This window comes from Crinia signifera, chromosome 1 (assembly GCF_055691185.1).
Source record: "Crinia signifera chromosome 1, ASM5569118v1, whole genome shotgun sequence".
NCBI classification, from domain to species: Eukaryota; Metazoa; Chordata; class Amphibia; order Anura; family Myobatrachidae; genus Crinia; species Crinia signifera.
The window spans coordinates 114,340,875-114,353,638 of record NC_139217.1 but is presented as its reverse complement, the minus strand read 5'-3'; the positions used below and the strand labels follow the sequence as shown (position 1 = coordinate 114,353,638).

The window sequence follows — 12,764 nt, the reverse complement described above, 5'->3', positions numbered from 1 at the left end:
AAACTCACAACAGTGACAACTGAGGATAAAAAACACACCAGGGCTGCATCTATGCAAACAAGGAGGAGAAAGTAAACCTTATTTAACACTTATACAGCTGAATATATTGAAGTAGAATATAAAAAAAAAAAAAAATGAAGTTTGTGTTCTTCCCATTCCTATTCGCTTACAAATAACATACTAGCAGAAGTCATAGTAGTGTTTTGCAGAGCTGCCATAATTCAAGTGCAATAACTGGGCACAAGCATTTGTGAGCGATAAATCCTAGAAATTAAATTCAGCACACACTCAAATTTGTATGAGAAAGTGATCGAATTACAAGTACGACAACTTAGTGTGTTTTTTTTTTTACGGCCTAATTACTATGAGAAAAGTCTGAAGAAGGAAAGACTGCTGTTCAGCAAGGATATGATGTATGTGGGAATACACAAGACCCCCATTTCTCAGAGACTACAGATCTGGAAGGGAGTAGAAGTAAAACTTCTCTAATCCAGATGTTACTACCGTGAAGGTGCTTAACTGAACACAGTAATTCCGAGGAAACAAGCAACTGATTTGTATGTATGTTTTTAGTATTCTGCTCATACAGGGTTTGTATAATAAGTAATGAGACCAATTCTGTGAAAAAAATATTTATTGAAGATATCGCTACAAACAATTAAAAGTCTTCAAAATAAGACCCTTGTGCATCAACACTTCAGTCAACGGGTTGTCCAAGCTTGGAAGGCCCCCATGAAATTATTTTCCGGAACGTCATTCAAGCAGCGTGTCGGAGCCGCTTTGACCTCTTCTACGGTTCGATGGTGGTGTCCTCTGAGGGCTGTCTTCACTCAGGGGGGGGGGGGGGGGGAACAGAAAAAAAGTCAGACAGGGTCAGATCAGGACTGTAGGGGAGCTGGGGAAGCATTGCGGTGCAGTCCTGGGCCAGGTAGTCGCTGACTGTGAAGCTGGTGTGGCTTGGTGCATTGTCATGAAACCGCAGCTTTTGAGAGGCTTTCATCCCATCCCGAACACTTTCTGGATCATGGCTAACATCTCCATAGCCAATTTTCCAAGTCCCACACAGAATTTAATGGTGTAGTGCTGTTTGATAGAACGTTGCATTTTTAAGCTTCAACCGAGCCTAGGGACAAGTGCCTGCTAAAACCATGATACAAACCGCACGGAAGCTCGTAGGTGACTGACGCTCGGTGTGTGTTGAAGCTGACTTCCCCTCCATCTAACCCACCTGGAGCATGAACGCTGCAACAGTTGCGTCAGAAAAAAATAGGTCTCATTACTTTTTATACAATCCCTGTATGCCTTTTACAAAGAAGTTGTTGCCAATTATATTGTATTTTGTTTTTACAGTCTGATGCAAAAGATAGCGCTAAAGAGCAAAATCAGACTCCCACCATACTCTGTGACAAGCACCTTTCATACTCCTCTGTATAGCAATAATCTAGACACCTGAGAAAGAACCAGAATAAGCAATTATTTCAGCAAAAATAACCACAATACCTTAAAAAGTCCCTGAACTTCTTCTGGTAGAAATACATCAGTGATAACGATTTGAAAGTTTAGGTTGTTCTCCAGCCACAATGACCATAACCCAAACTCATCCAGCCGTTGTATGTAAAACAATATTTTTGAAGTGTCAAAATTCAGATAGCTAACAAAGAAAACAATAAAAAGAAAATGAAAATTCCACCAGGAGAACACGACAGAATAATTTGGTTGCAAGACAATAACCACAATGTGGAGATTACAGCTACAGTTTAGAACATTTTCATTATATGACTTCCAATTAAAAGAAAAGTACCATGGCTTCTGACACAAAAATGTAAAGCCTTCTGGTTTATCTCAGCAAGAATAATGGCTTGAACTGCAATAGTCTCTGTAGACAAAATGTGTGCAACTATGTCCAAAACCCAACGTCTCTTTCACAGTAAAATATATATCCCTCATTGTTCTTGATATGAGAGCCCTTAAAAGGATCTGCATTAATAGTGATCATCTACATAGAAATTAAGTCAAATTATGAAGTGACGTATAAGGTTGTGAGCAAGTAGTAACCCGGTCTATTATGAGTCACACTGCAAACATAAACTACATACAGTAAACAGTCCATACACACCCCTCTGTGATGTTGTGAGACACACATGGGATCGGAGGGGAAGCAGCTTCTAACACACTCAGGCTTTTCCTTTCAGAACAGACAAAGTCAGACTCCCGAGAGGCTGCAGCAAAAAGGAAACAAATCAAGAAATCTTTTTAATAAAATTATTGTAAACGTTCTGTTACCGGCCCAATATATATTTTAAAAAGGTCATATAATGCCATGCAGAAGGACTTACTTGAGCAAACAATAGTTGCAGCCTTAGTGAAGTTTACAGAAGAGCTCAGAAGCATTATAGGCTCAAAATGAACAAATAAATTGTCACCTAGAAAATGATGAATATCCTGCAGAGAAAGAAAGCGGTAGAAGCTTTGTACATATCCAAGGAATTCTTCTAGTCATTCAACATTGAATAGCATTTAAGCAGCTGATTCTCCTTCTCAACACGTTTGTAAATATTACATGCATCAAACATACAAGTGTTTATATAAATGACATTCGTATTGTTATGCAATCAGAAATATTCTAGCACAAACTGGATCCTTATGATGTGTAGCAGAAAGTTCTACATTTTAAATGTATGTTTCTATAAATTCCTCCTATGTGTGCCTTGCCCCCTACTCCACTGACAGACCCTTCCTGAGAAACTGCGGCTAGCACTAGGGGTGCCGGACGGCTCCCCGACAGTTGGGATTCCGACAGTCATTCCTCTGATGTCGGAATCCCGACTGCTCCCTCGTGGGGGTCCAAGACCCCCATAGAGGGAGAATAAAATAGGTGGCGAGTGCAGCCACCATGCCTGCAGCGAGCCCGCAAGGTGCTTCATTGCACTCCCCATGCTGTGCAGTCGGAATCCCGACTGTCAGGCTAATATACCACACCCAGCACTAGCAGGAGAGCAGTATTGCAGTACAGCAATCTCCCCCCTCCTGCCACGCCCTTTATCTTATAGCTGGAAGAGCAAGAAAGCTGTCAGCCTGTGAGCAAGAGAGATGGAGCACTTTGCAGGTGGAGAAACAATGTTCAACTTATCGCTTATTTTTTACTGATCATACAATCTAGTTGCCATTTTGTGCCATTCACCAAAAGCTGTAACATTTTTAAAATGTTTAATATATATATATATATATATATATATATATATATATATATATATATATACACACATACATATATATATATATATATATATATATTAAACATTGACAACATTGTGGCAGCTAATAAGTAAACAAATAGTCAGCGAAGAAAAAATAAATGTATTTGTCTAAAACCATGGTAGTTGACCAGTAGTATGTGTCCCACTCAACCGGAACTATATTGTCCGTTCTATTTTCTATTAATGCCTCTTGTTTGGGTGGCAAATGGAGGTTAAGTGACTGGTTGCGGAGTACAATTAAATACTAGCTAACAAAGTCTGTGGTGTATGGTGGAAAAATGTCCCCCATCTTCCATTACAATAAACTTCTGAAATTTGTGTATAGAATTGTATTAGTAGGTCTTTTATACAAGAAATCTCAGATTACACATGGGGCAAACAAACAGTACAAAGTGAAATAGCGAGAACCATGACACAACAGAATGCATTACCTGCATATGAACCAGACCATTCCCAGAATTCAATACGTACATAATCATTGATTCATCTGTGCAAAAGAATGGGAAACAACGTAAATGCATATGTAAAATGTCCTTCTTGCTTCCTACAATGGCACTGGGTCAGTCACCACCCCCCCCCCCCCCCCCATATAGCAATTATGTTCCACATAATAAACTAATAAACGTTTTGCCTTACCGATGTCTATTTGTCGCTCATTGATTACAAAGAGCATGAAAATATTCTCAAGTATGTATTTCCTGAGTGTCTCCAGGTCATGTTGGCTTCCATCCAGCCTGACAGCAAAGTAGACCTGCAGCAGTAACGAGTTTCCAGACAGGAAGCAGCTCTGTGAGTAATGGGAGTGAAAGTCCACATGTTAGACAAGAGCAATAGCCTGGACAGCACAGTAAATTGCCTACTCCCAAGCTGGTGTAACATACCCGGCAGTGCTGCCGCAGTTTGAAAGAAATGCTGCATTTTAAATGAACCTGCCACACACTGGAGTTTATGGCTTCTGCCTGCAGAAAGAACAATCAGCAAGACATTGTAATCAGCAATTTACTCAGTCATTTAATATGAAGGTGCTAAAACAGAATTAACTTGCTATCTGGTTCTCCACACCAAATATTTTGGCACATTGGTGGAGGCGGATAACATATGCGTCTCAGGGAAGCACACATCTGCTGCATTTTCTAAGAGAAATACCGTGGCTTCCATCTTTAAAAAAAACCCATTGAGAATGTAAATTAAACTGCTTTGACCATCGCCATGCTTTACATAAAGCCAGCACCAGCCAGCAAACTCTGCATTCTCTATGGTTTATAACAAAGCAAATCCTAGTGTATTGCAGAACATGTCCAGTATGACACCTTGGAGCTACTTATTAACAAATATAATGAGGAATAAGACCCCAAACTCCTGGGATCCTTGTGCAGACCCTCCTGGATTATCGAGATCCGGCCGTGAACTTGACACCCACCGCCGTTTCCAACAAAACAGATAAGACTGGTTTTAAAGTCGGATCTGTTATCTTGGGGTTCCGCCTTCAATGCTGGCGGAAACAACAGCATTGAACAGGCGATTTCAGCTATTACCCCTGTCGGGGAACCTTTATGTTCCAGTTTTAGGAAATCTCCTCATTTCTGTACTAATAAAATACTGTACTTTGCGTTCTAGAATCAGCTAGAAGCACAACATGAAGTAATCATCATACCTGAGACTGAGAGAGATGGATATTCGCAATCTGAGGAAACATCACATCTGTGTGCTGAAGGGATTTCTTAGAATCCTTAGAAGCAGCAGCAAGAGAACCCACACCGAAGACCTAAACAGACAGGAAACAATGCACCGTGACCCCACTATGTCAGCAATGGCTTGGTTTGTTTTAAAGAAATATTATATTTAGGTTCTCATCCACAAGTGCTCTGTTTCTACATTCACCTCCACCATGTATTTGTAACGTGCTGCACCATCCCTACTAGACAACAATTACAAGGTTCATCGGTAAAAATTAGCTGAATCAGTTGGAAATCGACAAAAAACTAATTCTGGTGTGTGGGCATCGTTTAATTTAAGTATTTCAGCTACAACATAAGTGCAGTAGGTAGAGGCTTCAGACACCGAAACCAACAATATGAATTGCTTGCTAGTACCCAAAAGTCCTACACTTTCACAATCCCTGCAGAATAAACAAAATATGTATCTGCCCATTTGAGCCTCGATTATAAATAAAATTCTAGGTTATGTTTGCTCCTTATTTCTCATTCCTCGGTGAAATCATGTTTGTGAAGGAAGCATTACCCAATATATATAATATACTGGGTACTGGCATGCTGTGTGCCATATGTTATACACTCTCCTAGACCAGGAAGATATAAAAGGTAAGGTATATGGGAAATATCAGAAATCATGCATAGAAGGGATAGTAATTTGCCTACACTGATACCTGATAAGACAGAATCCCATGTGAAGTAGTATTTATAAATAAGGAACTTTCAAAACTTCCTTCCTCATCTGGCAGGAAAACAGCTGTGAATGAGGCTTTTCCTCCAGCTGGAATTACCTGCGCAGAGAAAACAAACCACAGGTCAGAATAAATCAAAATTAAAAAAAAATAATACGTCTACTGAATAAGACGATAAGTTACATACACAAAGTGGCTCACAGGCTCCGGCAACATGGGCAAGTTTCCTTGCAACTGTGGCTAACGTGATGACATCCGAAAATGACAGACCTGCCATTTGTGCAGCAGGGGTGACGAATACATTCCCTTACAATTGTTGTATGTGGGATTTCTGACCGTAGTTATTTATCCTTGTGTACATGATTCAGAAAAACAATTGCTAGGAAATAATTCTACCTGAAAATAATCATTTTTAATAAAACGCATTACTGATTGACACTCTACATTAGTCTATAATGGTTAATCCCATTTTGCAATTTATTAAGTATAAAAATGCCATTAAATGTAGCTGCCAAGCAAGTTTTACAGGTAGTTCCAACAGATGTATGAAACCAGGTTCTACATTTTTGAATTTCACATACATCAATATAAATAACATATAATTTACAGCTGATCAGGTCCTGGAACAGAATTCCATTGTTCCTAGTTCAGAGTCCTCTATTATGTAACCCAGGAATAGCTAAACAATCCAAGATTCCTGCACTCTGTGTTCCATAACTTTATAATTGTATTCACCACAGAACAGAAAAACGGAGTAGAACAAAGCAACCATACAAAAACCAGGCCTTAACAAAACAAAAAGCAACAAAAAGTGCAGAGTTCCATGAGCATTTAGTGTCCAACATCTTCAGAGGGAACGGAAACCTGGTGCGCCTGGCAAGAAATATACCCATCATCAGCATTTTCTAACACCGGCTGTTCTGTCTTACTACTCCATGTTATATTCCATTAGGCTATTTAAAACCACATAACACTCAAGTTTTAAGAATGTCCGCCCTGTTATGTAAAAGGAAAAAAAAGTTTTGAAATTCTAACTCCACTCTGTGTTCATGTTAATGCTATTTTACAACCTTTGACAGCTATGCAATGACTTATTCAGGAAATATGCACATATATCTGATGAATCAGCTCAAGCTTCCAAGTTATAACATCCCCATAACCACATATGCTGTGCATTAGATGCTACAAAACAAGAAAAGCAACGCTCTAGCTGTTGAATGCAAGCACATGCAGCAAACAGGATACAAACTGACCTTATTTGCTGGTTTGCTTCAAGAGAGGAGGCGGCCCGTTTGCAGCCTCTATTGGCTGTGCCCCTTCATCTCTCCCAGCCGCCCAGGGCAATAGCATCTGAACATCTAGAGTGCTCTGACTCTATTGCCATGCACAGTCCTCCAGAAAAATGGCAGCCGCACCATTATTCTGGCGATTCCCGACAGAGCTGATGCCTTCATTGCAGGAGTTTGGAGGGTAATTATTAAGAAATGGGTGCAGTGTGCGCCCCCTGTGACTCACATTGCAGCCATTCTAAATACACTATTGCCTACTGGCAATGCTAAGTGCTAACACACAATACAAATTTGGGGCACAATCTCAGACAGTAATTAGTAACAATTCTTTTGCTAAAAAAAAAAAAAAATAATAATAATAATTGTTGTAGTCCACTAAAACTCACTATATAGTCACTATGCAATCCACTGTAACTCACTATGTAGTCACTATGTAGCTCACTATATAGTCACTATATAGTCCACTATAACTCACTATATAGTCACTATGTAGTCCACTGTAACTAACTATAGTCACTATGTAGTCCACTATAGCTCACTATATAGTCACTATGTAGTCCACTATAGCTCACTATATAGTCACTATATAGTCACTATGTAGTCCACTATAACTCACTATGTAGTCACTATGTAGTCCACTATAACTCACTATATAGTCACTATGTAATCCACTATAACTCACTATATAGTCACTATGTAATCCACTATAACTCACTATATAGTCACTATGTAGTCCACTGTAACTCACTACATAGTCACTATGTAGTCCACTATATAGTCACTATGTAGTCCACTATAGCTCACTATATAGTCACTATGTAGTCCACTATAGCTCACTATATAGTCACTATGTAGTCCACTATAACTCACTATATAGTCACTATGTAGTCCACTATAACTCACTATATAGTCACTATTGCTCACTATATAGTCCACTATAACTCATTATATAGGCACTATGTAGTCCACTATAACTCACTATATACTTGCTCAGGAATTGAATTGGTACCGAAGACACCTTAACAGTCCAGATTTTAAAGAGAATCATGATGAAGCACAGGTGATTTAACACTGAGTGCCAAGTGAATGTCAAAATTGTTGTAAAAATTGGCAAGCAATTTTTTTTTATTCATCAACACCTCATAAGGTGTGCTGGTATTGCCATGCCGATGCTGGCTCTGCAGCCACAGTTGGTTCCAGCCCTTGCAGCTACCCACAGCTGCAGTTTTCTTTGAGAGATTCAGTTCTTTTTTTTTTTAATGGTGCATTCAAGCAGTCACTGGCCATGATGATGGTGTTGGCCACCATCATCCTCATGGATCTGTAAGGATAGGAATGTGCATGGAGATATGCTGTTCAGGCACTGTGTCCATGGAGAGACAGATGGGCCAAGGTCTGGTCTTCGTTCCAGTGGCTGGATGTGGCCATTTGGCCACTAAGAAGATATAGCATGGAGCAGATAGACTGCAACTGGACCATGAGCAAGGAAGCTTTTGTGTGGGGTTCACGTAGACTGGGTCTTCTGGAAGAAAGTCAACCGCTGGAGTCCATAACCTACTTTGAATATCCAGGTAAATTACGGACACAATGGCCATCTGTTTAACTTTTCTGTGAGATTTTAACGAAGAGAGAATCTAGCACTTCTCTACAGCCTTAATATTGTTTTCAGCAATAAATCAGGGTTTAATGCAGATTTGCTGGTTTTAGAACTTTTCTTAATTTGGTAGAGGTTGAGTTGTGGATTATCAGCATGACCACAACTTGTAGTGGGGTAAATTGCTTGGGTCACTGATTATCGCTCTAATGAATTAAAGGTTTTTATGCACTTGGCTCTCCTCTGTCGAATTAGACAATGGTACTGATGCTTTGCTTAATTGGGCCAACTTTCATGTGCTTCTGTTTGCCCAGTTGATTTATCTTGTCCATCTCACATATAGCAAGTTATCACACTGGCATAGAGGGAAAAAAAAAGAAGGCTTATCATCATCGACTCGGTAGTCCTATTTGTTACATGGGAGCTGTATAGTCGCATACAGGTCTGTGGATGCAAGACTATTCAATAATGCTCAGGTTCCTTTGTATGGGATTAGCATCACCACAGGGGGGTGACTACTTCTGCCCAGGTAGGAATTTCGTTTTTGAAAGCTCTATGGCCATATGAATTCTACAAAATAGTTTTGTGGCCTTTAAACAGTTAGGTGCGTGAGTCAATGATAACTTTAGGCTTATAGATCTGAAGCTTTTGAATGCTCTGACTGACAAATTAGTAGCAGCCGCTAAAGTACTGTAGAAAGCTCACAACCTGAGATTGAATAAAACTGCAACCTTATATTGCCATTCGTGTATGTCTTCAGTAAGTGGATTGCCAGGTATTTAAGGGATGGTTTTGTGGTTGCAGAGTTAAGATCATTGGCTTACGCATCTATAATTCATGGTTGATTTTTAGGGAATATTTTGTTGGAATTTAGGTCTTCTTAGTTTAACTTCTTCACTGACCAGGTTCTTAATATTTTAACAGGCAATTATTGTGCCACTGGTTGCCACACATATACAAAGGATACAAGTTCTACTGTAATACACATTAGTGGACAGGTGTTTTTTTTTTTCCTTCTTCAAAATCCTTAGCTTTTGGCCACAAAATAAAAAAGGGAAACAAGTTACATCCTTGTTTCATAAGTCCACAACATTTTGATGTCCCAGCTGGATTCGTGGATAATTATGAAAATGTACAAATGGAACTCAGACCACATTACTCAAACATCACAGAACGCATAGAACTGACCTGCGGAGGTGGAGAGGTGGTGGCACAAATAGGCTCATGAAGCTCACTGCTGTCCTTTGAACTTCAGAATCAGAATCAGCTTTATTGGCCATGTATACAGATGGAGCCCTCCTCATTTAGCCCTTTAATAGGATTAAGTGAGTAATAGGATTACTCTGCTAATCCCCTACTGTATTGTTCTATGTATTGTAATGCAGCTGAGAACAATTGGATAGCCATGGCTAGCCACGACCTAAGGAACAAAGTTGAGAGGGGCTCCAAATGTACTTGCGTATACTAGGAATTAGGTTTGGATTGCTGTGCAACAGCCAGTTAGGTAAAGTTAAACAGTGACAGATATACAAACACATACAGGTATACGCTACAAGTACCCTGGGGGATATAGACACGGGGAACACATACCCGCAGAGCTACACAGCACTTAGGCAGCCATCAGCGGCGCCACAGGTCATTGTAGCAGCCAGGTAGGTAACAATATAAGCAGGGACAGTACAGTTATCACAGAGGGAACACATACCCGCTGAGCTGCAGAACACAGCAAACAAACTTCACCTTTGTTATCTCCCAGAGAAAAGGTCAACTATGTTTGACATTAACATAAGTCCCTTGCCCGGTGGAGCTTACAATCTAAATTCCCTAGCTTATGTACACGTAAACACCAACATTCTAGGGTTCATTTTTGTTGAGAGACAATTAACCTACCAGTATATGTTTGGATTGTGGGAGGAATAGGAGTACCCAGAGGAAACCCACAAAAGCAAGGTTAGTGCCATGGTGGAAATCGAACCATGAGCTCAGTGCCATGAGGCAGTAATGCTAATAATTACACTGAAGCATAATATTTAGAGAGCAAGTTACCCCCAATGTAGGAACCATTAAAGCAGGGCTCGACAAACCCCGGGGGCCAGGTCGCCACGGCGACCATATTCTGCTTCCTGGCGACCAGATTTTCTTGGGGTGGAAGCAGAATCTGGTCATGCCCGGGTGCACTTGCGGTTACCGCCGGGTAGAGAGGCAATAAATCTATATGGTACGGCGGTATGAGAGGAGAGCTAGTTGTCTATCTCTAAAGAGCAGGTACGCCGCGGCATCAGGAGCCAATCACAGTTTGCGGTTCGGCAGCCAATTAGGAGCGGCAGCTCCAGCTCCTGATTGTCTGTCGGACCACCGTGAGCTCCAATATAGTGCGAGTTTTGAAATAGCCACGGTGGCAGTGGGGTAACTTTAATGCTGTAGCTGCTCGTGCTTGTTCTGGCAGCTCTATGGCAAACTGAGCTGCCCACTGCCGCGCAACAGAGCTGCCCGCTCCCGACCCAATTGGGGAGGAGACAGAGATGGATACAGAGGGGGTGATCGCCCCTCTTAGGCAGCCACAAGTCCCATCCTCCGGCGCATCTCTCACCCGGCCACACACCCAAAGCCTGCCTGTCTGTGCTGCACTCTGTCACTACCCGCTGGAGAGAGTGTTCAGCACCGGGCGGCACAGACTGCAGGTCCGGGTCCATATCCCTGCAGGAGCGCTCACGCTTAAGCTCCTAGCACATTGTGCCTGCTCTGTGCGGAGCGCTGGGAGATCCTAGACTGGGGCTGTTTATAGACACTCCTACTCCCAGCAGTGGCAGTGAGGCCTCAATCCAACACATGGACCAGAGGCTGAGACTCCTAATTCCAGCCAGGGAGCAGAGGAGCTTCTGCTGAGGGTAACAGGGACTCAGCACAATGTGTGTCAGGGTCAGGAGTAGAAGCTCTGCAGGCTGCAGCACAATATGTCAGGGAGCTGAGGCTCTGCAGACTGCAGCACAATATGTGTCAGGGAGGATCTGCATGCTACAGCACAACATGTGTTAGGGAGGAGAAGCTCTGCAGGCTGCCATATCAGCCTCTATCCCCTCTCACAGTACAGGCTGCTGGGCTGCCTAAAGAACACATCCGCTTACAGCGCCAAACATAGGAAGAACGCATTATCCTAAATACCGCAGCCGGACTGGACAAATCATATGCTGCGCTGTGGTGCCTAAATAACGCTTGGAACCGTTGCTGTCGGTAGTCTGGGTACCTGCTCACCCTCCGGGCCAATTGCAAGGCAGCGGTGTATGTATTGTTCATTGGAGGGAAGAGAGGGGACGACTGACTCAGCATGCCCCTGGTCCCTGCATGTGTGTGACTGGGAGGGGGGGGGGCGACTGGAGGGGGGATGGTCAAGATTACCTGTAATCCGCCCACCCTAGAAGTCTAGATCCGTCACTGGGAGGAGAGAGCAGCATTCGTTGAGTTAAGAACTTGGAATGCGTGAGCTGCATAGAGGGGGGACATCAAAGGCAGAGCTGCATTGGGTATGGCATCAGGGAGAGAACTGCATCAGGGGTATGGCATCAGTGGGAAGCTGGGTCAGGGATATGGCCTCAGCGGGAGAGATGCACCACTGCGCAGTGGACCTGCTCACATACACCCAGGTGGATTAATGACTTCTCTGCCTGGCTGTTACCTCCGGATGGTAAAGGCAGGGAGGAGGAGGGATAATTCCCCATAGCAACGAGCATGTTCACCGCATGTTACCCCCATGGTACTGCATGTTAACCCCTGGTATCAAGCATATGTGGCTCCTACTTTTTCATTCTGGCTCCTAGATTTTAAAGAAATTTGTCAAGCCCTGCATTAAAGGCTTATAATACTCATTATGATTTGATTACAGCACACACTTGGATCTGATCCAGACCCCCTTTTTTATTATTTCAACGACCAATCAGATGAAAGCATTATTGCTTTATTTCAGAAACAGTTTTCATTGCACAGCTGTATTGTGTGTTTGTTTTTACTTTATTCAGTCAATTGTAAACCCAAGTATTAGTACAAACAAAAAGTTCACAGGTTAGTATGCAGAATTTCAAGATGTGAAAGTGTCATCCATTACAAAAATGCAGTAGCTAGCACAAAACAACTTATATAGAAAATCTGAAATCTTAAGGCCATATCCAATCACTTCATTATGCATGCAGATTATTCATTACTTTCTTTAAAGAAATATAGAGAAA

General features: G+C 41.8%; 1 protein-coding gene across 2 annotated transcripts in view; it reads right to left on the bottom strand.

The window, feature by feature from the left end:
• Positions 1-12,764, bottom strand: part of TMEM131L (transmembrane 131 like) — a 132,439-nt gene that overhangs the window by 78,038 nt on the left and 41,637 nt on the right. For both annotated transcript variants that reach the window (XM_083171894.1, XM_083171903.1), the window contains exons 6-13: positions 5,644-5,760; positions 4,912-5,022; positions 4,139-4,216; positions 3,894-4,044; positions 3,689-3,744; positions 2,337-2,442; positions 2,117-2,219; positions 1,501-1,651 (exon numbers count right to left, since the gene is read on the bottom strand). In XM_083171894.1, the coding sequence (XP_083028020.1) occupies positions 1,501-1,651; positions 2,117-2,219; positions 2,337-2,442; positions 3,689-3,744; positions 3,894-4,044; positions 4,139-4,216; positions 4,912-5,022; positions 5,644-5,760 (873 nt within the window). The remainder of the gene's footprint in view (positions 1-1,500; positions 1,652-2,116; positions 2,220-2,336; positions 2,443-3,688; positions 3,745-3,893; positions 4,045-4,138; positions 4,217-4,911; positions 5,023-5,643; positions 5,761-12,764) is intronic.